Here is a 23,136-nt window from a genome sequence, read left to right as displayed (position 1 = left end):
TTTCGACAGTGACCGAATAGTTTAGCAGGAAACATAAAACGGAGAAACCTAACACGATGTAACTGGAAATGAATTTAAGCATGCTCTGTGCTGCTGCTGCTTGCTTGTTCGATCGGGTGTATCCAGTATCCACGCAAGAATGTTGCTTGGATTTACAGATAGCAATGACAATGTGTCTGTTTCTTCACGGTTCCAGCAATAATAATAAAACAAACCATGCCCAAATGCCTGCCGCTCTCCCAGGAAACTAGCAGGAATGATTGGCGATGGCAACTACAACGCTCAGTGCCGGTAAAATTACGGAAATCATGCAATTGATATTGCGTGCAAGCAAGAAGTAAAGGACGGTGCTACTCCATAATGCTGGGGACTCTACTCCACGTTACAATATGCTTTCAGGGAAAATACCCGGCAACAATGTATGATGATGAAGTAGTGGTACCACCGTACCAGTGTTGCACTCCAAAAACTCCACAAGGTTCTTCACGTGTCGACGGGAATTAACGCCAATAATTGCCTATTCCGAGACGTCGCACATTCCTGTTCTGAGATGTGGAAAGACAGCAACATTATAGGTTTTCAGATCAAGCAAGCGGGCTATCGTACCTCATGCTGGGCCAGCCTGCCGGGACCGAAGAATGTATATATCAGCCTGTCATGCCCACTTTCATTTCTCCTCCGTGAAACAACACTAATATACTGTCTGAAACAATTTTATTTTTAATTTACGTACTCCCTCCGGCCGGAATTACTTGTCGTTGATTTAATATAAGTTTGTACCAAATCTGGGACAAGTAATTCCTGCCCGAGGTAATAATGATCTTAAGGAGTGCCCGCTCTCGGGACGTGGATTGCCAAATTGGGATCGGGTTCGGAGATGAATGTCGTTGCATTGGCGGATAGAACGAAGGAGCAAGGCAAGAAAGGTGGCTTGGGGGCGTTCACTCTCTAAACGGAGGCGAGAGCTGCGCTAGAGGCTAATTGATTTTGCTTTACATGAGTTCTCTCAAAAGCTCAATCTGTCGCTCCGTATTTTCAGCTGAGGGGCGATATACGCCTTATTAATTCAGCTATCGATACTGTCAAAAAAAAAAGAACGTACGAACTCACGCCACCGGTCCACGTCACTGTTGATCGTCTCTGTTTGCTGCTTCCATGCCAGTACTGCGCAATTCCTCTGCAAGGAAATCTTCCTTGTAACACTTACAAATCAAGGCTACAACCAAGATTCAGATCAACGCAAATGCTCGGGAAGACAACGGTATGATCAAGCCGCCGCGTCCAGCAACAAACCAAGACTACTCTAGTAAAAACAAAGCATAAAAAACAGACTGAATCCGTCCGGTTCCATTATCGATCTCAGTTCAGTAGGAGACGTTGAGCAGCGCCTGGCGGAGAATATTCTCGCCGTCGTCGTCGCCGCCGCCATGGCGCCCGCGGCTGTCGCGGCTCCAGACGGTGCCGCCGCGCGCGTACGCGCGGCGCAGCCAGGCGACGTGCGCGGCGAGCGCGCCGCAGAGGACGCCGCATGCCTCAGGAAGGTGTCGCGCGAGCGGCAGCCAGATGTTGAGCGGCCACAGCAGCGGCGGCGGCGGCGCCGAGCCGTGGAGGTGGAAGAACGCCTGCAGGAAGCCCCTCGCCGCCGCCAGCGCCAGTAGGTGGAAACCCATTATCGGCCGATCAATAAGCTCAATCCATACCGGTGATGAAAAATCTCGGCTCGTCTCGAGATGCAGCTGAGCCGCCTGAGGGTGATTGGACGGCTGGACGGTGATGTGTGTGAGTGTGTCGCTGCCTCAGCTGGCGTGACTTAATTTGGCGGTGGCGCCGGGGTTGCGGCCTTCCCCGGGTGCGAGCGGGGAGGACCTTTTGTTGTCATCCATCGCGGGGGCCAGCGCGCACGTAGTGTTTTCCAGATCGGAAGAACCTGACGGGGAGGAGCAAAGCTCGAAGCTCCAAACGTGCAACCCGTTATCTGAAGACCAGAAATGGGTAAAAGGGGCAAAAAGATGCGACGGCACCTGCGCGCTGGGTGGACCAACTGGAGGTGACGTAAGGAACGAAAATCCACTGTAAAACTAAAAGCTGCATCATGTCTTTCGAAATCAACAAGTCTAGATCAATCTTTTGCAACTTGACGTTCTACATGTAATTGGTAATGGAATTGCAGAATACCATGTTTGTACAAGCTGGACTAACTTTGTACGTTTTAAAAAGACGCTTGAGTTGCCTACCTCAAACAATGGGAATCTAAATCGGCCTTTTTTTTTTTAACCGTGTGACTCGAAGGCCCGAACTACAGTGGTTTGGCGGGCCGATCCTGGGCCTTAACCGCGGGTCCATCAACAACGTGTATGGCCGATGCATTGGCAGAGGCCTGCGGGTGCGAAGCCGGAAGAGACGTCCATCCATTTCAATAAAAAGAATTCAACGGGCCAATAGGCCTAGCGTTCGGACCCTTTTCCATGGGCCTAGCCTCCAGCTCCAGAAACTTTGCCTAGCCTCGCCCCAAAGAACCCGGCCGTGCCCACACCATTATTGCTGCAAACAATTGTCTTGTAACCATGTGCACCTTTGCTAAAAAAAAAGAAAAAATGTAACCATATGCACCATGCAGTGCAGCACAAAACGAGCAACCGCATGGTTCCCAGACCACACTTTCCAACCTTGGCACCTTGCAGGCAAAAGATATGGTTGGGACCCCTCAAACATACTCCAGTAGACTACTTGCTTCCCAGAGCTGTCCAGAAAACTGAAATGGTATCACCAGTATTCAGTAGCAATAATTTAGATCAGTACTACTAATACTTACCGCACTACAGCACTCTGGTCTTTTCCAAATAAATCTCCACATAACAGATCGGTGCTGAAAATACAATAGCAACAGGCCACAAAATCCATACACTAGGGAGAAGAGATCCTAAGATATATCGCAGAATTTGGAGCTCGAAGAGATACCAGTCAGAGAGACCATGACCCCACATCCATTCTCCTATGCTAACACTCTTCTTCGACTGGTCACTTGGGATAATGCATCCAGTGGACGATGATCGAGTTGATCCATAGAATGCCTAGGAGTTGCTAGTAAGATCACTGTCATGACTGTCATCGTTGCCACCAGTTGTATCCGCTTCCTTCACTTCCTGAATCATCTTGAGGACTTGCCAGGCAGTTGGCCGACTCTCGGGCGAGGACCGGACACAGGCAGATGCTATGTCAACAATCATCGAGAGGCGCTCGCTGTCCATACCTTCATCTTCCCTCGCTGACAGAGCATAGGTCTGGAGATTGGTTGCCACCAAGACTGAGTGCTCAAGTGGTGCCTTCCCACTTAGGAGCTCGAGGAGAAGGACGCCGAAAGCATAGACGTCTGATTTTGGGGTCAGCCTTCTGTTGGAGTTCATGTTTTCTGGTGATCTGTAAGCAGCATCGTCTTTGATTTCTGATGATTCCAAAAGGAACGACAAGCAATTGTCGGTAAGGCAAGCCTCAAAGTCTGAACCAAGCAGGACATTGGAGGACTTGATGTTCCCATGAACGAGTCGAGATGCTTGATGAATGTAAGCAAGGCCCTGCGCGACATCTTCAGCTATCTTAAGGCATGAAGTCCAGTGGAGTGGTTTTGCCTGCGATGACCTTGAACCTGCAATTAATTTGAGTTTGTGGGGCTAATAAGCACAATAGAGACAAAAAACATTTAATGCCGCTAGCTACGACTTTACTACCTCCTATCCTAGAAACCATGCTATTAAGCCGGAGTACACATAGCACGGTGCATAAACCCCACATTATGAAACGAGAAAACGGATATTGATTTTGTACACCCGGACTAGCACATGTCCTCTCGTAATTTTATAAAATTCAAAAGGTGGTTTTTGCAGTTCCAAAATTTCCAGCAAAACATCGCAGGTAGAGATACTAGAATGACCTATGTATTTGCAAAGTTTCGTGAAAAAATAAATTGATTTATTCTACACTAAGAAGACAAGGATGTGAGGCTAAAAAGCATCTTTATGTGCTCTAGTTTTGTTCTCTTTGCAGGTACTACGAAAATGCAAATTTATGCATGAAACTCAAATGATGTTTATAATGCTGAATCATTAACATGTGTGAATTGTTTCTGATCTTTTGGAAGCATGGCCTTAAAAGGGATTTCCATGCATAAGCCTGGTACGCATCATTACATTCCAAAACACTCCTAACAATTCCTACTGCTATAAGAAAAGGGAAAACATAAAGTATGTGTACTATGTTGTTCCCAATAACAAAGCTCGCTCTTGAGGATCAACTCGTCAACTTACGTGTATGTTTTAGAAAATAGGCTGATCAACCTATCTACTTCTGTCTGCATCTATTTATTTTTCTGGCTACTGTCCGCACCCAATTCATTTACCCTTCTGAAATCTCCAAACATCATTACATAATTATCATCAAACCACAATGAACAAACAACCATGATCATTATGCTCTTCCTGGTGATTACGAGTTCAATACACAAACCGGTACATCACTCAAGCTGTTACTTATTGCCATTGGCAATCACATGTTCTCCTAATTTCCCTTTCTCGAATCAAGATCGGTGAAAATTACAAACATTTGCTAACTCCTTGGTCTCCTACAAATTCTTAACTCTAGCCATTGTTTCCATTTCATGAATTAAATCGATGTTTGGTCCAGAACAGCGATCACATATACAAGGGGTCCACTCAACAGTCAACACATGGTGAAGTCCTAGTGGTGTTAATGCCACACAACCTGGTCGCGTGCTAGATCAGCAATCAATTATGTATGGTAGTTTGCTCTGTTCAATGGGGTTCACAAAGGAAAGTGTCTAAGAAAAAATCTAGTAATAAACCTATGAAGCACAATGCACTGCATAAATAGGTCCACCCGGGTACAGATTTTCACATGGCAAGTCTTCTGAATTTCAATTCATTCCCATGTTAGGATGAAGAATGTCTAGCCTAAAGAGTTAATGTTAGCCTAGCCAACTCTACTCCTAATCCACCGGAATTGCAGATTCACAAGTATAACAGCACCAAGCAGAATAGTTACTCACAGTAAGTAGCCCCAGATCAATCAATTTACCTATCAGCTAAAAACACACTATTACTGAAGCTAAATTACCGTGGATTAGAGAGTGCAGGCTGCCATTGGGCTGGTAGTCGTAAACCAGCAGCCGCTCCTCCTTAGCCTGGAAGAATGCCCGTAGCGGCACGAGGTTCGGATGCCGTAGTCGCCCAACCACATCCATGTTCTGCTCAAAGGCCTCCGCTTCCGAAGCCGCCGGGCCGATCTTGGCCGCATCCAGCCTCTTGACAATGACCACAAGCCGGCCGTCGAGGACCGCCTTATATGTCGTCCCCACGCTCCCGCGGCCGAGCACCTCCGCAGAGGCGCGCATCAGCTGCTCAAGAGTGTAGCTGGTGGCTTCACCGGCACAGAACGTCAGGCAACCGCTCCTCCCAAGCCGGCGTGCCTTCTCCTCCGGCATCATCATCGCTGCAGTCTCCTCATCCGGCACACACTCAACATAGCCGACGTCAGCGTTATCCAGCTCCCTGCTCACCTGCGACGCGGCAGCGCTCTTCTTGGGGCTCGGGTACGCCGCCGAGCTCGGCCGCCTCCGCTTCTTGCCCCTCCTCGCTGCAATCACGGCGCAGACAAGAAGCACAGCCAGGAAAGCCGACAAACCAACCGCGACAGCCATTGCGGTCCTCCTTTTAACTCTAAGCGTGCGAGGCCCAGCGGGCGAGTCCGGCAAGCTGATGCCCTCCCCTTGCGGGGTGGCATCGGAGCTCTGCACCGGGGGATCGGCGGCGGAGCCGTTGTTGCCGCCGCCGTGGAAGAAGAGGAGGTGGGAGCCACGGCACTCGCGGCGGACGACCTCGCCGCAGAGGCCCGGGTTTCCCGCGAACGCGGCGGCGCCCATGAGCGCCATGGCGGCGGTGACCGGCACGGGCCCTGAGAAGTTGTTGTAGGAGACATTCAGCAGCTTGAGCGACGACTGGTTCCAGGCCGGGACGGAGCCATCGAAGCGGTTGGCATCCAGCCGGAGGGCCGTGAGATGCGGGAAGGCCGCCTCAATGCCTGGCGGGAGCTCGCCCGAGAGGCGGTTCCCGGAGAGGTCGATGGAGCGGAGGCGGCGCAGCGAGGCGAGGGATGACGGGAAGGGGCCCGAGAAGCGGTTCCCCGCGAGGAAGAGCGCCTTGAGGTTGGAGAGCGCGGAGAGGTCCGGGATGGGCCCGTGGAGCGCGTTGGACTTGAGGCTGAGCACGCGGAGCTCGGCGAGCGCCGAGAGCGTGCCCGGCGGGAAGGTGCCGTTGAGGCCGGCGGACTCGAGCACGAGGTGGGTGATCTGGTTGGACCCGCCGGCGCCGGCGCAGGTGACGCCCGGGTGGGTGCAAGGGGATGAGGTGAGGGGCGGGCGGAGGTGGGAGGACGGGTCGGCCTTGGCGAGGAAGGCGGCGAGGAGGGATGCCTGGGTCGCGGCCGGCGGCGGGGTCGAGGCCAGCGTGGCGGCGGGCGGAGGCAGGGTTTGGGCCGGCGCGGGCTCCGAGTGCGACGCGCCCGCGCCGGGCCTGGGTAGCGTGGGCTGCGAATGCGATGTGGCTGGTGCTGCAGTGGTGGTAACGGCGGCGAGCAGCAGGAGGAGGAGGGGGACGAGGGGGCGGAGGAGCGCCGGCATTTTTGGGGGTTTGGGGGGGTTGGGAAGGGAAGGTGGTGGATTTCAGTGGAGTACTGGAGCCATGGAGAGTGTGCGGTGGAGTGGAGCACTGGAGTGACGAGGTGCGGGGCGGTCGGCTGGGTGTTTGTTTGCTGGAGCGGGCACAAGGGGTCAGAGATTCGTCGCCGTGGCACGTGGTGTTCAGTGTATTTTAAGAGCATTTTCTCCCCGTTAAAACAACGTACGGAGAAGCTTAACTGGGCTAAGTATAAGAGCACTTACTTTCGAGTTTAAACGCAGGTGGCAAAAGGAGCAGCAGCAGCAGCACTGGAGTTGTACTTGCACATGGTTCATGGAGTAATTAAACATCTATACCCAATAAGAAGAAAAATATCCGGAGTAATATCTCATGAAGCAAACATTCTACGTACTCCGTAGTACACATTTCTACCTGCCACGTGCTCCCTAGCACGTCGACGGAATTTAAAAGAAATCGTAGACTCGTAGGTACGTACCATGATAGTACCATCAGCAGAGTCACGGGGGAATGTTTGAAAAATAGCCGTTGGATCCTGCAGACGCCAAGTGGTGCCATTCCGCCGTTATTAACGATCTTGAAACTGGCAAGTGGGGTCAGTCAGTAAATTTACGAAAGTCCCGTCAGTCTGCCTGGCCCACGTGCCTACCCCAGTTGTGGTAAACCGATCGGTACAGTTTTGTCGGCGGGCGGCAAGTGTCCGCTTTCTCTTTGGTTTGGCGTATTCTTAGTTCCATGCGTTAACTGCAGGTTTCTCCACAGGGCCTTCAAGAACAGTACTCCACAATAAACAGAGAGAGCCCAGGTGTGTGTGATCCGGTAATAATCGCGTCGGGTGCAGGAACCGATCGAAGGAGGACGGCGCGTGTACGACGGTGAACTGTAAAGTGTTTGCTGCTTGCTTGCTTTCTGATGGCCGCCGTGGAAAGAAGCGACGCGTCACGTCCCGTGCGCTTGCAGCTATCCGATTTCGTTGCCGGCGGGGCGTGCTGGTTTCTAATCTGGTTTTCTTTCTACTATCACGGTAGGTTGGGTGGAGTGTAATTTTTATCTGAACTTTTGGGAGTTTGTTTTTTACACTCTGCCAGATCGCAACGCAGTTCTTGTCTGGCCATGCATGTATCGGGGGCCCCTGCATCGTTGCGACCCCTGTCTGATCGATGATGATTCAGAATCTGAAAACCCGTCAGAAATCTAGCAGTAGTATTAATTATCCTTGGTCCTTGCCGTGACCATGCAGAATTGGAAGGTAAAAGGGGCTGTCACGGCCCGGCGGTACAGCTGGGGCACTTTTCCCTCTTCTTCTCGAGAGGAGGCGACTTTCAGTCACGGGCCTGGGTGGGGATAAGAAGGCCATGGCTGTTCCAGCCCTATCTCCGACGAATGTAAACAGTGATATCCAGCAATAACGTGTTCAGTGTTCTAGTTACTTGAATTTTGGTCCTCCTAAAAAAAGTTACTTGAATTTTTGGTTCCTCTAAACAGAAGTTACTAGAATTTTTGAATGGAATGGCCTCAGCGTGTGCTTTAAATCTGAAGCACCGGCAATTATACCAGGAGAGCTGTCTCTATGCTCTGAGTGACAGGTACGAAATCTATGGGAACCTGAGAAGATAGTATAGTTTTCACACCCTGACAAGGTTACATCTGCAACCTATCTTCACAAGTCTCATCGCATACGTTACGAAAAGGAAAGGTCCTGGTTTATACAGCATGATACTTTCACTTCTGGGGGCTTCTCAGCAGGAATCTAGAGAAGTTCTCAACAAGACAACAATCAACATCCCTGTTTGGGATGCAGCCTGCCGTGCAATGGTACTGAAGCTGCTCAAAACAGTGTGAAGAACAGAGTAAGACAATCTCAAGGCCGCAATGGCATTGTTACTGCAGCAACAATGCATTTTCTTTTTCAGATATAGAGAATGCTGGAATGTGTCTTTGAACCCATTCGAAGCTCTGTCACTTGGAATCTTGCCCTGTCTCGTTCCCAATAACAGAACTGCCCTGTTGCAACGGGTTTCTCAAATACGGTGACTCTTTGTACTTGGCATATGCTGGTAAATCCAGGGCTTTCTCTGCTATCCTCCCATCCTCGTGAATCCTCTCTATCAAGCTCTCAAGTGAAGGAAAGTTGGCCTAAGCATTTGGAAGTTAAGTGATGTCACGAGTCAGGATCATGCATTCCATTTTGCCAGTATAAATGTGGTGTGGTTCTCAGTTACCTCAGGTCGTATGTAGCCAACAATAACAAGACGCAGCTCCTCTCCATAGAAGTCCTCATCAAAACCATGAAGCAACCATGGTTCCTGAAATCAATGCCTTTTAGAACAAAGCAATGCTACAAAACATGGAAATGGTTGTGTAAAGAACAGTACTCACGATAGTCTTCTCTGTGTTATCAAAGTAAGGGTTCCAACCAATGCTCATGACCATCTTATATATACCTCGCGTTGAAAGTCCAGCCCAGCCAAAGTATACACCTGATGTATGCTCGGACAGTATGTCGGAGAAGTTTTCTGCGGGTAAGTTGGCTACAGGAGAAATTACAAATATACAGTTATCAGAGGTCAAGAAGAAAAACTGAGTTTACTACTATAAAAAAATGAGTATATATTTTGTAGCTTCAAAAGGAATACATACATACTGAAGCCACAAAACCAAAAGCAATGCAATTCTTAATAGAACTGGAAGTTGTCAGAAGGTTTTCTATAAATCTTGTCAAGTAATTAGGTGGATGCATGCATATTTAAGCTGAGTGTTTAAGCAGACTTGCAAAAGATGCATTACCATGGAAATAAGGTAATAAATCTTAATATAATTCAGAAACTTAGCGTGACTAAATAACACCATTTCAGTTAGCCAGTTAGTTGCTTGAAAACCAGCATGAATCAATTTGTGTATCTTAAATCGTTAGCGGCTTTCCAGGGCCATTGGTTCACCGGTAAATCAGCTAGCTGGGTTTACATCTAAAATGGACCATCAATGAACAAAGTTAATAACATAGTATCATGACATAACCATTTATAGAACTGATAGCATGTGAAATCACTAAATTGTTGTACACTCCGTAGGCTCTAAAACATGCTAGTGAGATGTATCTTTACTTATGTTCCACCATACCTGTTGGTATTCCTAGTACTTTAGAACCACGGCCAAATCCTTTGATCACAGGTCCACCGATAAACCATGGTTCTATTGGTAAGGTACCTTCAACCCCTGGGCAGAAATTTATAAAAAGATAAGTAGAAGATCTCCATAATGTTCCAAAAGAAGAATAAACAAATAGTCACAAGAATTAGAGCATACAATCATTAAACGGTGGCAAACCCCACGTTTCAGGCTTTACGTCAAGGAGAGAGTTGATAATCTCATCAGCAGAACTGAATTCGTCAGTCCTTTTGGGTACTGAAGGTACAGCTATGACATGCATTCCTGCAGCTTTACCAGCTGTAACACCTGGCCTGGCATAATCATTGATTGAAAATGTTAAACCTAATATGCTTTCCAAACACTGCAGGTCAAACTAAAATTTCAAAACCAGTAAAGGAGCGTAAGAAAAAAAAATACTACTAGTGGGTTTAGCCCGATAATTTTTTTACAGAAGAATGTGGAACAGCAATGCATCTGCATCATTAGAAATTCTATGTGTCGTGCACAATGGCATTAGCTTTCTTTGAAGTGAATTCATCAGTTTATAACACTGTAAGCTGCTATGATGTAGAAGACCTCAAGACCATTCATATCAGAAATCATCACTGTCCAATATAGAGAATTTGTTCTCCACAAAAAACAATATAATGTTCTTAAAGAAAAGCAAGGAATACACATCTCATATGTTTTAAACTTTTAATTGCACACAGTCACACATGTAGCTTCGAGAAATGAGAACTAGACCTCCATGGCTATTCAGGCATTTGAAAACATGAATTTATGTTCCATCAAAAGGTGTATGGTATTCCACTGGAAACATGTCTATACTGCAGATGGTGATGAAGACAACTAAACCATGTAGACAGCAGAACCAAAAATAACCAAAAGTTAACCAAGGCAGAACTTACAAGGAATCCTCAATTACTAGGCAATTTGAAGGATCAATGTTCATTCTTTTTGCAGCTTCCAAAAATCTAGAATATCAGAACACCAGTAGATCAGGAGTAACAAAAGAAGATCAGTTTGACAAATCTATAGGGTGTCAGCAAGGGAACTAATTTAGCACATTATCTTACATATCTGGGGATGGCTTCCCCTTCTCTACTTCATCTCCACCAACGATTGCAGAGAACGAATCTTTCCATCCTATACATCATAAGAATAACTAATTGATGTATTATTCCACCAAGTAGAAAGAAGAACACCAAATATCCAGATCTTCCCTGCACTTTAGGGAAAACCAGAAAGGGATACCTTTATGGCAAGAAATTTTGGATTCAATGTTTGATCTTGAAGAGTTGGAAGCTAAAGCAGTTGGCACCCTGTTACTCTTTAAATGTTTTATTAAGCGATTAGCTCCTGGAAGAGCTTTTATGTTGCCCCATCTGCAATATGAAATTTAATACGTTACTCATAATAGCTTAATGAATAAAATTGCAAGTGAAGAACATTTGGACACATTTTTTTTGCAGGACAATCTCCACACATTATAACATGCCAGCCACCAATCAAAACCTTGCCACAGCTTTCAGTAAGGCTTTACACATGATTTATTTAGACACAGAACACTTTATTTATTTATTTATTTATTTAGGTACTTCCTGCAGCATACCAACAGCTCACAGTGTTATTTAAATTGCATCAAGGAAGCTTGATGTCAGAAGTACTAAGTGTAATTCTACTGCTGAGATACAGGATACAAGATTTTTTCTGCAGTGGCTTGACAAGTGCAGTGGGCAATTCGGAAGCATACGACTAGGCATAAAAATTGAAGAATAACTTCTTATTTGGCTTTGAAACTGCTCTACGATTTACTGGATGTCTCCTCATAAAGGAGCACATGGTAGCATAAGTTAAGTATGTACTAATAAAACAAGGAGAGATTCAAATCAACCTGTAGATCAGATTGAATTATTAATCATTTCCACGAATTATTTGGTGCCAGTACAGCCAAGTATGAACATGCTAATGGATAACATATGTATAAGCAGATGCGAACACAAGAACGTAAGCACACATCAGGAAGGCATTATTAGTATTTCTGGTGAAAGTGTCTGATTAAAACTAGCCAAACATGGACATTAATTCAATAAATTGCAGGGAAAAAACAGATTGGCAAGAAAAGATATATGTGCACACATCAGGAAGGCAAAATATGTCTAAATTCCCAATTACAGTAGCATGGCTATGCAGTTTGCAAAATATAGACAAGTATAAAGAGGCTCTGATGACATTACTGCTGACTGAACATTGGAGTAATCATTGAGAGGAACTCTTCTGTGGAGTAAGGGAGTCCGTAATCTTCCAAAACAACTGCTGCAGCTTCATAAGGTGTCTTTCCAACTAATTTGTGAGCTTTCTTGCTATCCCAATTTTTCCCATTTTTTACAAGAAATGGTTTAACCACTTGGCTTACGATGGAATCTGTCAAATGGTAAAACCAAGGTAAGCAAAGAAGAGAATTCAGAGCTGAACTTGGAAATATCAACTCAAGTAAATTTTGCAGCTTTCAGTCACCTGTATTTAAGAGGGTGCCATCCAAATCAAGAATGACATGGGAGATAATCCGAGATATGGGCTTGGGTGCTGCCATTTCCAAAAATGGAAGATCCTAATGCAGCAAGAGAGAAATTATCTGGGAAGCCCAACCTGACATATAGCCAAACTATTCAGGCATACACCACATTAATGTGACTTTTAAACTATGAAGATATATATCACGACGGATGTAATGAAACTAATTTGGAGTTATGTTGGTAGTTTTTTCTATAAACTTGATCAAATTTTTAAGAATTTTGACTTAGGAGGACAAAGCTCGGACATCTTATATTTAGGAACGGAGGGAGTAGTAGTAAGCTTGTCCACACGCAAACAGACAGTGTGGGTATTGAGTAGGAAGCACTTATTGCTTATTTTTGACCTTAGCTGGGATGAGCATCTATATACTGAGTGACAATAATGTTGTAACACCGGCGAAGTACTGAGATGAATTGTTAGAAGCCTCAGGCCAAAAAAGTTCGGGCAAAAAAATTGAGGTGATCGGGTGATTTCTGGTGGAATAAACTGTGTTTTTTTATATTATTCATCTTGACGCTCTGTAAAAGTAAATTGAAACAGCAATTATAGAATGGAAGCATCAAATTCATCACACATTCATTTGATTTGTACACTAAACTACAAAAGCTCTAAACTAAATATGAGGATAACATCAAAAGAACACAAAATTGGGGGAGAGGACAGAGAGTTGGGACAAAATCCCTACCAATTGGGGGCTGCCCGCTGCCGCCTGTTCCTGTACTAGAGGTGTCGGGGAGGGAGTCAACGACGGCCGGACGGCGACCTGGCGGTGGCACAGCTCTTCAGCCCGGGGGGGGGGGGGGGGGGGGGGCGGTGTTGCGCGTGTGGGCTAGGCGAGGCGGGGGAAGCTAACGCCGGCGGGCGGGCGGCCACGGTCTCCCTCTGTTTTCGTCTCTCGCAGTCTCGCTATCGGTCTATCGGACTCGCTATCTCCTCCCGCAGCAAACCCCGATGGCCCGATCGTTTCTCTGTCTCTCTGCTTGTTGGCCTAGGCCAGGGTATCCGCAGTTGACTAGGCTAAGGTGGGCTGCGGCCCGGGCCGAGGCCCAACTCTCCTATCCTACTCGGGCTCTGGCCTTGACTGCGTTTGTAATTTTTGTACTACAGAAATTTCTAAGCGCACCTGAAGTAACATGAACCGTTAAATTGGCGAGATCCAATGGTTCACCGCTCTGTTTACCTCACAAGGGCGCAATGTGAATTCTCAGGAAGATTTCTACGGGCTCAAGAACGCCAAGCTAGCTCAGTACAGTACAAAAGTTGGAACGATCCAATCCTAACACCGAGTATCCAATCCTAACACTGATTATGTACATACTTCCTCCGCTCCATATTAATTGTTTTAAATTTGTCCAAATTTAAATGTATCTATGATTAAAAAGAGTCTAAAAATACATGTAATATTTCGACGGAGGATTACCTTGCAAAAGAGTGACGGCAGCAAGTAAGCATACGGGATAGTACCAAGCCGTCATCGGTGGTGGTTGTTGGGAGTCTTCCGACGTATAATATGACATGAAAGCCAGCACGTCAAGATTAATTGCTACTCGTTCTGTTTCATAAAGATTAACATGAATTTAAACTGGAGTTAGTTTAAAACCGTACCAACGAGTCAGATCAGTCCACGCAGCGCGGCCGGCGGCGGCCTCTGACACCCCGCAGAAATCATGACAACACGGATACATACATGATCGAACTTTGTGAGCTTCTATTGTTGCTCCGTACGCGCCTACCCGCCAAAAAATATTTGTAAATAAAAGCCCTGCCTACCACTCAGGTCCGCACGAACAACGTGCGACCGGACGCGACGCGGTAGCTACGGATTTCTGAAACCGGCGAGACAGCGTAACAACTCTCCCTCCAGGCTCCAGCAGCCTCCACTCACTGCCGCTGCTGCCTGCTGCTACTTGAAGCGAAAAAGAGATCCCCAGCTGGGCTTGTGACGAGCCAACCATCCCGCACAAGAGGAGCTGACCTTGCTTCCTTTCTTCTTCTTCTTCTTCTTCCGTCTCCATCCCCTCCCCTCCCCTCGCTGATCGATTCCACCCCCTCGCGCACACGAATCGCCGAGGCAGAAGAAAGCCACTCCGGGGATGAAGTCCATGGGCAGCCGAGACAAGCTGCAGGCGGCGGCGGCGGCGTCGGGCCACCGGCGCGTGCTGCTCCTCGTCTTCGCCTCCTGCTTCGCCTTCGCCACGCTCTTCACCTTCCTCTACACCTCCGACCACTTCACCTCCGGTTCCTCCCCCTCCGGCGTCTCGCGCTACAGCTCCGCCTCCAGCTCCATCTCCGGCGCCGGCGCCGGCGGGGCGCTGCCGCTGCCGGTGTTCGATGCGCTGGTCCACTACGCGTCCTTCTCGAACGCGACGCACCGGATGACGGACACGGACATCCGGGCCATCTCCGCCATCCTCCGGGCCAGGGGCCCCTGCAACCTCCTCGTCTTCGGCCTGGGCGCCGAGTCCCCGCTCTGGCTCGCCCTCAACCACGGCGGCCGCACCGTCTACCTCGACGAGAACGAGTTCTACGTGAAATACCTCGAGCCGCGCCACCCGGGGCTCGAGGCCTACGACGTCTCCTACACCACCAAGGTCCGCGACTTCCGGGACCTCCTGGCGGCGGCCCAGAAATCACGCGCCGCCGAGTGCCGCCCCGTCCAGAACCTCCTCTTCTCCGAGTGCCGCCTCGCCATCAACGACCTCCCCAACGAGCTCTACGACGTCGCCTGGGACGTCGTGCTCGTCGACGGGCCATCCGGGTGGAACCCGTCGTCGCCGGGCCGGATGCCGTCCATCTTCACCACCGCCGTCCTCGCCCGCTCCGGCGCGAAAGGCCGCCCCACCGACGTGCTCGTCCACGACTTCAACTTCGAGGTCGAGCAGGTGCTCAGCAAGGAGTTCCTCTGCGACGAGAACCGCGTCCAGGGCAGCGGCACGCCGTCGCTGGGCCACTTCCTCATCCGCGCCGGCGGGCCCAAGGACTCCTTCTGCTCCGGCCAGGACAGCGCCGCCGCGGCGTCATCCGGGGAGAAGACTCGCAAGTAATCGAAATCTCGTCGCGACACGATTAGCAGCTTCCCCCTTTTCTCCTCTTCTAATTTCCCCCCCCCCCCCCCCCCCCTCCTCGGCTCGATCTTCACTTGTTATTATTAATTTTCTTCTTTTGTTACATATATATATGTTTTGTTTTTCTATTTTTTGGAGACCAATAATTGTAACAAAAGGCTTCCAAAGTGTAACAACCGTGACTATATGATTGCCTCGAAAAGAAAATAGAGGCTGGTTTACACTTCACACTTACACTTAAACAAACTTTCAAGAATAATCTTAGCATGATCCCGTGAAGGATCTGTGCTGGTGGGGAGGTAGTGGTTGCATCGCATTTCATGGGTCCGATCGGATCGCTTTCCATTTCTTTTTCACCCCGTCTCGGTTGCGTGCGTTGCTCGGCCGCCCGGCCAGGCGACGAACGATAAAGTGGATCACCTGCTCATCTTCCGGCCCCTCGTATGTATGAGCCGTTAATGAGGGTCTAGCTTAAATATCTGATGAATGAAGAAGTGCCTCGGATCAGTCATCAGATCCGAGAGAGTTGAGCTGATGTGCACCCGTGATGCATCCCGTTGCGGCGTTGAAAGTGTATGCCGTCTTTCGCAGCAACGCCCCGACGGCTCAACGAACTTCTGGTGATCCTTAGCTCAGCCTTTTTCTAGGAGTACTACCGTACTTGGTATACTAGTAATGGACAACATGTGTCCGTCTACGTGGCAATGATCAGGCACACCGACCTACCAGCAACCAATATGCCATGCCGGTACAATACAAATGAGCACATGTCTAATCCCTACCACTGCTACTTCAATCGTTAACAGAGAAAAAAATTGTCAAATTCTTAAGTAGATCATGTTTACCTCTTGCCGGTCCGGACCCCATTTTGATCAGCCGAAGCAGAAGTTGTTTTCTCGACACGATTGACCACGTTGGCCAAGACAGCAGCGGCATGCACGAGCTATCACCGTCTGGTGAGTGGTCAGCTCAGATGCTGCTGGGCTGCGTGTCTCCGGTGCGCTTTTGCGAACCAACAGCCAGCTCGTGGAAGAAGATTGAAAATTGGATCCGGCACGGTACGAAGAGCGAGCCAACAAACGTTGTTACAGGCTGCCCCACGTGACGTCCGGCTCACCAGAGACTTTTATTTAGGCGAATCGGGTGACATGCCAACCACCAAACCTCCTGTCCGAACACGAAACTTGAGCACTAGTACTGGTTTTCTGGTGGCAACACACCCACCGGTTACCATAGAATCAGGACAGGGATTGCGATTAGAGAGTGTGCTGATATTTTCTAAAGATTTTTTTTCTCTTGGAGATTTTTTTTCGACAAGAGAATTCATTACGTCGTCAAGGTTTTTTTTTTAGAATATCAGGAGGCCGAAGCCCCCGGCTCCATTGTATTAATGAAACCAGCTGTACAGAGTTCAAAGAAGTTGCAGAAAGTAAACTTTAACATTCAACAGGGAAGTTGCAGAAATGCAGAGTGATGAACAACCTCCAGCGGGTGCATCGGCCAAAAAGCTGGACAGGTCCGGTGTTGTAGGGGAGAACGAGGGAGCAACTGCCACAGCCAGAGCTCTGTTCAATTCCAGGACAGCTGAACTGGCGCCTGGAGGCGACCAGAAATGTGCAGGATGAACCTGTCCATCCCCCTCTGCATATGATCTTTGTAGGGAAGAGACCATTTGCGCAGGGAACGCAGGATTAACCACTAGATCTGTGTAATATCAGTCCATGGTTTGTGATTAAAAATCATATCATTGCGAAATTTCCAAAGATTCCACATGATTGCAGCATTAACAGTATTCATAACAGCATGAGTTTTATTAGCTACCCAAAAGCGAGCCACATATTCATAAGAACTACCAATCCGTCTATCAAAATATTGGGAGGTGTCCTGACATTTAGACTGGGCGACCACACTGTCAAAAAATAAGTGATGTATAGTTTTCTTTTCAGAACAAAACACACAGCTTTCAGGCTTTTTAATGTGTCTCCTTTTTAGATTATCTCTAGTCATGATGCGATTGTGAGATAAAAGCCATAGGAAAATGTGTAGCCTAGAGGGGACTACAATGGACCAGATTGCAGGAATGAAGATGGGTACAATCCCTCTGAAATTTATAATGCTATAAAGGGAGCTAGTGGAGTAAGTGCCTGAACTGGTATATTTCCAGATTAGGGCATCTTGCTCAGAAGTTAACGTAGTGCCAAGAATGATTTGCTCAAGTTCAAACCATCTTTCATTAACTGGGGAGAGAAGTTCCTTCTAAAGGACAATTTAATAATTTCACCATCCCAGATAGAGCAAATGTTGGAAAGCTGCTGATTGCAAATCACATACAGCTCCCAAATTGAACAGACAATGGGGAAGAGCCAACAATGTGGAAGAATGTTTAGATAGTGATTACGAGTTGAACTTAGGTTGACGGGTTCACGAACCGGAAGAATGTGGTAACTCGGTTTTGACACGGCCAGGAATTGGTTAGAAATTGACGGGTTCAGTTTCACGAGCCACGCGTTTTACCTCTGTCAGTTTGTCAATCTGTCGGTCCTGTCCTATCTCATGCGCTTTAAAATAGTACCACTGGCACCACTACGTGTGCTAACTAAAAACTTTGTTGGCTCTCGAACACCTTCCCACTAAAGTACGTAGATAGATGTGGTGCAAGAAATGATTTCCCTGGGCAGGGGATCCCCGAGCAAACTTCTGAATCTGCTCTCAGTGTGAAGCCAGGAAAAGGAGTTCTCAACTTTTGATGATTTCCTTCCCTTGGTCAACGAGCTGGGGCAGCATCTTCTGGACAGGGATAAGTTCAGCCTCGCAGTAGCGTACAAGGTTCCTGCAGTGTGTACAGGTTTGATAATGTAGGACTACTGCCACGTACTACAGTGTACAGTTCATCCTCCTCGACAGGGTTAGGCGAGGGCCGACCGAATTTGACGTGACGCTCAATTGACCCCTCACCGATTCCCATTCCGTTTCGTGCGGGAGACTCTGCAGTTCTTTCTTTTTTAAAGAAACTTTCCAACTAAAGCATCTTAAATGTGGGACACTTCGAGACTTCAGCAATTTCATGTGGCTACTCGTCGATCATCATCACTTCAGCATCTTACATCGTGAAATACTAGTAAACCTGGTGCATCGTATTATGGGATCAAGGCATGAAGCATCGGATGGTGCTTCCGTCCAGTAAAAAAGAAGAAGGCAGAGCATGTGTGAAATTGGGTTTACCGGTTGACAATGTCTTTCTGGCTGGCCAGCGCTTGTTTTTTTCTTCTTCTTTTTTTTTTTGTGTGTGGTTTGCCTTCCGATCAGAGCGCGCTCATGGCCCGGCCAAAAAATTGGCCGAGTCTGTTAGATTTGAAGGGCAAGGGCCGGGACATCTGGGCTGGTCGGGTTACCAGGCCAGATTCTGGCTGCTGCTGATTGCAACAATGGGCCGCAGGCCGTGTAGTTCACAACAGAATCAGCGAGTAGCTTAACTTATACTGCTGCCCCTCCCAGGCTGCATTTGTATGTTGATGGCGCTGCCTGGAGAGTCTGACGACCACCAGTGATGAAAATGTGAAGTGGTCGTCTGATTGCAATCCTGGATATATTATCGCGCTGAGCCTAAAGCTGCTGGAGACAAGACATGGTGGAACAATGCAAAACACACAAATTATGTCATGGAAAAGTGAGCGAAAGGGAACGGTTAGCAGTTGCACAGCCAAAGGTTAGCCAATCTGGCTAGGCAAGGAAGTAAGGGTTGATCAACAGCACAGAATTGCGGAACATCATACACACGCATTATGCATAAATGTTTGCAATCTGCTTATCTTGTTCCATTTACCAATCTCCGTAGTAACAAGTGCAGTCTCAAACCGCACAGGAATGTTGATGAATTTTACATATACATTATGCAATAGCAAATTTGGCGGTTCTGTAAATGACCGAACCCAATTTTTAGGTTTATGTACATGGGCATCTATTATAAAGGAGATACTTGCGCGCAGCGATCGGTCACCCCGCGCCTTCGTCAGTAACCAGGTGATCATTTGTGGAAGTTCATCACAGTGGTTGTCGATGGGTCTAATGGGCATGCTGCAATTGCTTATGCGCTGCTCTTCCCGGAGAAGGTACCGTGTGGCTTGGCCAGAATACGCTTCAGAGCCTTCACTGACATTGGGCTGTCCTTACCCTGTTCATCAAGCAACAAAAGCAGTGAGAATCAGATGACACGCAACGAACAGGTGGTTGTGATTTACTTCTTTTTTTTGCAATTGTGTTGAAGAAAGCATAACGAAATGGTCTGAGCTATTACCGCGAGGCAAGTTCCCTGCTGGACGTTGCAGATTGGGTAGCTGTGGGGGCAGCAGCTGTAGTGATCATCACAGCAGGTAGCGCCCTCGAGTGGGCAGCAGCCCCAGGCAAAGCACTCCTTGCCGTAGGTGTAAATGCAGCAACAGGTCGTGCTCGCAGGGCACTCGTTGTAGCTGTCACAGACGGTTGATGGTGGGGCAGGGGATGGCGGAGTTGGGCCAGGGTTCGGGGGGTTAGCGCCCTTCTTGAGGGGGTAAGAAGGCTCAATGGCGATTCCACATTTGCCGCTGGTTGCCTTGATGTTACGCTCCAACCGGACGTAGCCATCCTCACCCCAGACGGTGCCCCAAGAATTCTTCACAATCCAGTAGTCCTTGCCGTTTTCTGAACCATAACCAACTGCGGTGACACCATGGTCAAGAGCTGTTCCACATCTTCCCGTGAAGATACCCTGAGAGATTATAATGTGACAATCAGTATACAGCGAATGCTTCATCAAACAAAATCCAATTCGACGACTTGAAAAAACATTTGTTTCACCTCACGAGTTTACTACTTGGACAAGAAGAAAATTGTTATTAAGTTTTCAAATCTATTTGAGTTGTTTATCTACCTGAATTTCTTCTCCTATTTCTTTTTCTACACGCCCGCAAATGGGGCCGGTCTCCACAATTGCAAAATAGCAGAGCAGGGAGGTTCATTTCTTCTCCTATTTGATTAAGATGTGTAGCCAAAAGTGTTCAAACATCTTCATAATCGGGTATTCTACTTTGCTGATTTCAAGCAGAAGTGGATGATAGTGTAACCACCTAATCCACTAAGGTACACATGTGAACACACAAAGTGGCCCATCCCACTAAAAGTGCTTCGTAAAGGGAGGACATATGTGTTCAGCATGATTATGCTAAATGATGGGAAAATTGAAACCAAGTTCTGGAAGACTAAAAGAGGTTTAAGTTTAATTGTTTTTTCCCAAAAGGAGGGAAACCCACGGCCTCTGCATTAAATTTAACTAAATGGATGAAGGTGATAATATGATATCAAAGTATGCAAGGGTAAGAGGACTGCGTCGGTCGTATTCATAGTTTCACTCTATTAGTCACCTCACTTGCAACTGGGTGACAAACTGACAACATAACATTTTTACGTGTTAAAGAAGCTCATGAGGTGACAATAAAATCAACTTTTGTCACCTACTCATTGATAATCATAACTCTAAAACACGAATGTTAAAGAAGCTCACCGATTTGTAGAGCTGGAATGCCCTGCCACCAGCCTCAATAGCGACACTGATGGGCTGGTTTGCAACTGCCTTCTTCAGACTCAGCTCACTGTTCACGGGTACATCCTCATACCCATCAATTGTGACAACCTTTGCATTTTTCTGTTTAATCAACAAAACAAAGATGGAACAGCATATGAGTATGATGCCCTCCTTAAAATCCAAAAGGAAAGTTAAACAACAGAAGATACCTTGTTAGCATCACAACGGTTGTCCCTCTCCTTGTAAGGGTAGTCTTCCTCGCTGTCAATTCCACCATTGTTAATGATGAACTCAAATGCATAGTCCATCAGACCTCCATTGCACCCCTGGTTGTATGATGTGTCACAATCAACTAGCTCTTGCTCGGACAGAGCGATCATGTCACCTGTGACGATCTGGTTGATACCTTCAACAGCAGCAATTGCTGAGAAAGCCCAGCAACTCCCTGTAAAAGAACACAGATAATCAGTTATTTAATGTTCATAGCATACTGACACCGGTAGTAGAGAAGTAACAAAGCAACAATACATTGGAGATTTTGACTGGAGATAACAACAAAGAGGACTAGGCTGCTACCAATTGGAACACAAAACGTTCAGAAGAGCTTAATAAGATGAGATTTCTGGATTCATGCGAAATAATGGCATATGGTGAGACCATCAAACAAAGAAAAGGACAAATGGGTCCATCAGCCTAGCAACCAGACAATGACCACTAATACACTATTAATAAGTTTCCTCTATTTCTCTTCTAGTTAAGCTCATTGAAGTTGAAACACAAACACAACTGGACATGTCCATGTTCGATGAACCTACGTGCACTGCATAAGGCCATGCAAACCTTCTATACTGGTATCCTTGTAGGTAAAGTAGTACTATCAGTGAAGTACTCAAATTCTGATAAAATCAGGTTGGAAACTATGCGTATCGGAGACACCGATCCTTTAATATATTATGTATACACCAATTTACCATACAACAGAAAACAACAAAGGAATTATACTGAAGAAATTTGATACTGGACCGATTAACGCATCCTACCAAAAATATTTTCTTTTACCATGTGATTCAACACGTCGAACTAAGAATCAGATCTGTAATTGTTTCCTTTTCACTATCCCAATCGTATAGATAAAGCCTCTAAGCAGCACCAATTATTGAAAGTTAGATACAGGTCCCCTGATTTCTGTTCATGTGGATACTGAAACTACTACACGTTGACCAAACAAAAAAGTTCCTAAATTTTCGTCAAGGATCAAGCGGTCACGCCAGAAGCGGAATATACTACTCGTAAGAATCTTCACTTGAAATAGATGGAATCTATCGATAACAGGTAAAAACACAATACTTACAGTAAAAAGAAAACAGAAACAGAGCAGTGGAGGATTCTTACCACAGCCGCCCTGGTCCTTGACCTTGGCAACGGCCCCCTTCTCCCTCCAGTCGACGGACTCCGGCAGCTCCTCGTTGTCGGCGGCCTGGTACCTGCCGCTCAGCCTCCGCTCCCTCACCGGCTTGGTCCGGACGCCGAGGTAGGTGTCGCGGTACTCCTCGTTGGTGAGGTCGGCGAAGCGGTTGAGGCCGAGGCGGAAGGAGTGGAGCCCTGCGTCGGCGGCGGCGTTGTGCTGGTCGACGTAGCGCAGGTTGTCCCTGAACACCTCGAACCTCCTCTCTTCCTCGCCGATGGCGTTGTAGGTCCTCCCGTTCTCCGCCATCCACTCCACGTACATCCGGCGGACCTCCTCCTCGCTCCTCTCCCCGTACGACACGATCGACATGTCCGCCGCCGCCGCCAGCGACACCAGCAGCAGCAGCGCCGCCGCGGCCACCAGAGCCATGGAGCTCCTCATCTCCGCAATCAGTGTCGATAGGAGGGTGGGGAGGGAGTAGATGGGGTTAGATGGACTTTGCAGCTCGCTGCCTTGCTTTTGGTTTTCCATGGAGGGGTCGCTTTATAGCAGAGGACGGGACGGGGGGGAGTGGTGGGCCCAGATTCTCCAATCGTTTTGCTTGTTAATTTTTAATTTTAAGTCGCTGGACCAATGGGATATTTTTCCTGCTTTATTGTTTCTTGGGATCGTCTG

At 47.5% G+C, this 23,136-nt stretch overlaps 5 protein-coding genes across 6 annotated transcripts; 1 reads left to right on the top strand and 4 right to left on the bottom strand.

The window, feature by feature from the left end:
• Nucleotides 1-1,124: 1,124 nt before the first annotated feature.
• Nucleotides 1,125-1,973, bottom strand: LOC100833653. The gene has a single exon (XM_010242223.3). The coding sequence runs from the start codon at nucleotides 1,668-1,670 to the stop codon at nucleotides 1,365-1,367; it is 306 nt and encodes a 101-aa protein (XP_010240525.1). The 5' UTR covers nucleotides 1,671-1,973; the 3' UTR covers nucleotides 1,125-1,364.
• Nucleotides 1,974-2,741: 768 nt separating this feature from the next.
• On the bottom strand, nucleotides 2,742-6,833 carry LOC100832105 (probable inactive receptor kinase At5g67200). Its single transcript, XM_003580637.4, has 2 exons — nucleotides 5,128-6,833; nucleotides 2,742-3,643 (listed from the first exon to the last, which is right to left on the bottom strand). Exons 1-2 carry the CDS (start codon nucleotides 6,686-6,688, stop codon nucleotides 3,072-3,074), a joined length of 2,133 nt encoding a protein of 710 aa, XP_003580685.1. The 5' UTR covers nucleotides 6,689-6,833; the 3' UTR covers nucleotides 2,742-3,071.
• Nucleotides 6,834-8,284: 1,451 nt separating this feature from the next.
• LOC100832727 (bifunctional riboflavin kinase/FMN phosphatase) lies at nucleotides 8,285-13,368 on the bottom strand. Of its 2 annotated transcripts, none has more exons than XM_014895752.2 (11): nucleotides 13,117-13,368; nucleotides 12,372-12,465; nucleotides 12,092-12,278; nucleotides 11,109-11,239; nucleotides 10,931-11,000; nucleotides 10,763-10,828; nucleotides 10,011-10,165; nucleotides 9,825-9,920; nucleotides 9,084-9,235; nucleotides 8,927-9,010; nucleotides 8,285-8,840 (listed from the first exon to the last, which is right to left on the bottom strand). In XM_014895752.2, exons 2-11 carry the CDS (start codon nucleotides 12,445-12,447, stop codon nucleotides 8,664-8,666), a joined length of 1,194 nt encoding a protein of 397 aa, XP_014751238.1. In that variant the 5' UTR covers nucleotides 12,448-12,465; nucleotides 13,117-13,368; the 3' UTR covers nucleotides 8,285-8,663. The 2 variants fall into 2 exon arrangements, with proteins under 2 accessions (XP_014751238.1, XP_014751237.1); XM_014895751.2 differs by having other exon boundaries at nucleotides 12,372-12,503; nucleotides 13,117-13,367.
• Nucleotides 13,369-14,219: 851 nt separating this feature from the next.
• LOC100833033 (protein IRX15-LIKE) lies at nucleotides 14,220-15,732 on the top strand. The gene has a single exon (XM_003580640.4). The coding sequence runs from the start codon at nucleotides 14,525-14,527 to the stop codon at nucleotides 15,473-15,475; it is 951 nt and encodes a 316-aa protein (XP_003580688.1). The 5' UTR covers nucleotides 14,220-14,524; the 3' UTR covers nucleotides 15,476-15,732.
• Nucleotides 15,733-19,253: 3,521 nt separating this feature from the next.
• LOC100831807 (oryzain alpha chain) lies at nucleotides 19,254-23,007 on the bottom strand. The gene is made up of 5 exons (XM_003580636.4): nucleotides 22,446-23,007; nucleotides 21,263-21,498; nucleotides 21,033-21,173; nucleotides 19,791-20,240; nucleotides 19,254-19,667 (listed from the first exon to the last, which is right to left on the bottom strand). Exons 1-5 carry the CDS (start codon nucleotides 22,990-22,992, stop codon nucleotides 19,581-19,583), a joined length of 1,461 nt encoding a protein of 486 aa, XP_003580684.2. The 5' UTR covers nucleotides 22,993-23,007; the 3' UTR covers nucleotides 19,254-19,580.
• Between the last annotated feature and the right edge of the window lie 129 nt (nucleotides 23,008-23,136).

This window comes from Brachypodium distachyon, chromosome 5 (genome assembly GCF_000005505.3).
Source record: "Brachypodium distachyon strain Bd21 chromosome 5, Brachypodium_distachyon_v3.0, whole genome shotgun sequence".
NCBI classification, from domain to species: Eukaryota; Viridiplantae; Streptophyta; class Magnoliopsida; order Poales; family Poaceae; genus Brachypodium; species Brachypodium distachyon.
This window is presented reverse-complemented; position numbering and strand designations above follow the sequence as displayed.

Excerpts from the sequence above, each read along its gene's own strand:
- LOC100832727 (XM_014895752.2), bottom strand. The coding sequence starts at position 12,447 with ATGGCAGCACCCAAGCCCATATCTCGGATTATCTCCCATGTCATTCTT. Across the intron at positions 11,240-12,091 it reads ACTCCAATGTTCAGTCAGCA|ATGGGGCAACATAAAAGCTC; the intron begins GTAATGTCATCA and ends TTCATATTGCAG. Across the intron at positions 11,001-11,108 it reads CAAAATTTCTTGCCATAAAG|GATGGAAAGATTCGTTCTCT; the intron begins GTATCCCTTTCT and ends TATGATGTATAG.
- LOC100833653 (XM_010242223.3), bottom strand. The coding sequence starts at position 1,670 with ATGGGTTTCCACCTACTGGCGCTGGCGGCGGCGAGGGGCTTCCTGCAG.
- LOC100833033 (XM_003580640.4), top strand. The coding sequence starts at position 14,525 with ATGAAGTCCATGGGCAGCCGAGACAAGCTGCAGGCGGCGGCGGCGGCG.
- LOC100832105 (XM_003580637.4), bottom strand. The coding sequence starts at position 6,688 with ATGCCGGCGCTCCTCCGCCCCCTCGTCCCCCTCCTCCTCCTGCTGCTC. Across the intron at positions 3,644-5,127 it reads CCTGCACTCTCTAATCCACG|GTTCAAGGTCATCGCAGGCA; the intron begins GTAATTTAGCTT and ends AATTAATTGCAG.
- LOC100831807 (XM_003580636.4), bottom strand. The coding sequence starts at position 22,992 with ATGGAAAACCAAAAGCAAGGCAGCGAGCTGCAAAGTCCATCTAACCCC. Across the intron at positions 21,499-22,445 it reads CAAGGACCAGGGCGGCTGTG|GGAGTTGCTGGGCTTTCTCA; the intron begins GTAAGAATCCTC and ends GTTCTTTTACAG. Across the intron at positions 19,668-19,790 it reads AGCAGGGAACTTGCCTCGCG|GGTAAGGACAGCCCAATGTC; the intron begins GTAATAGCTCAG and ends CTTGATGAACAG.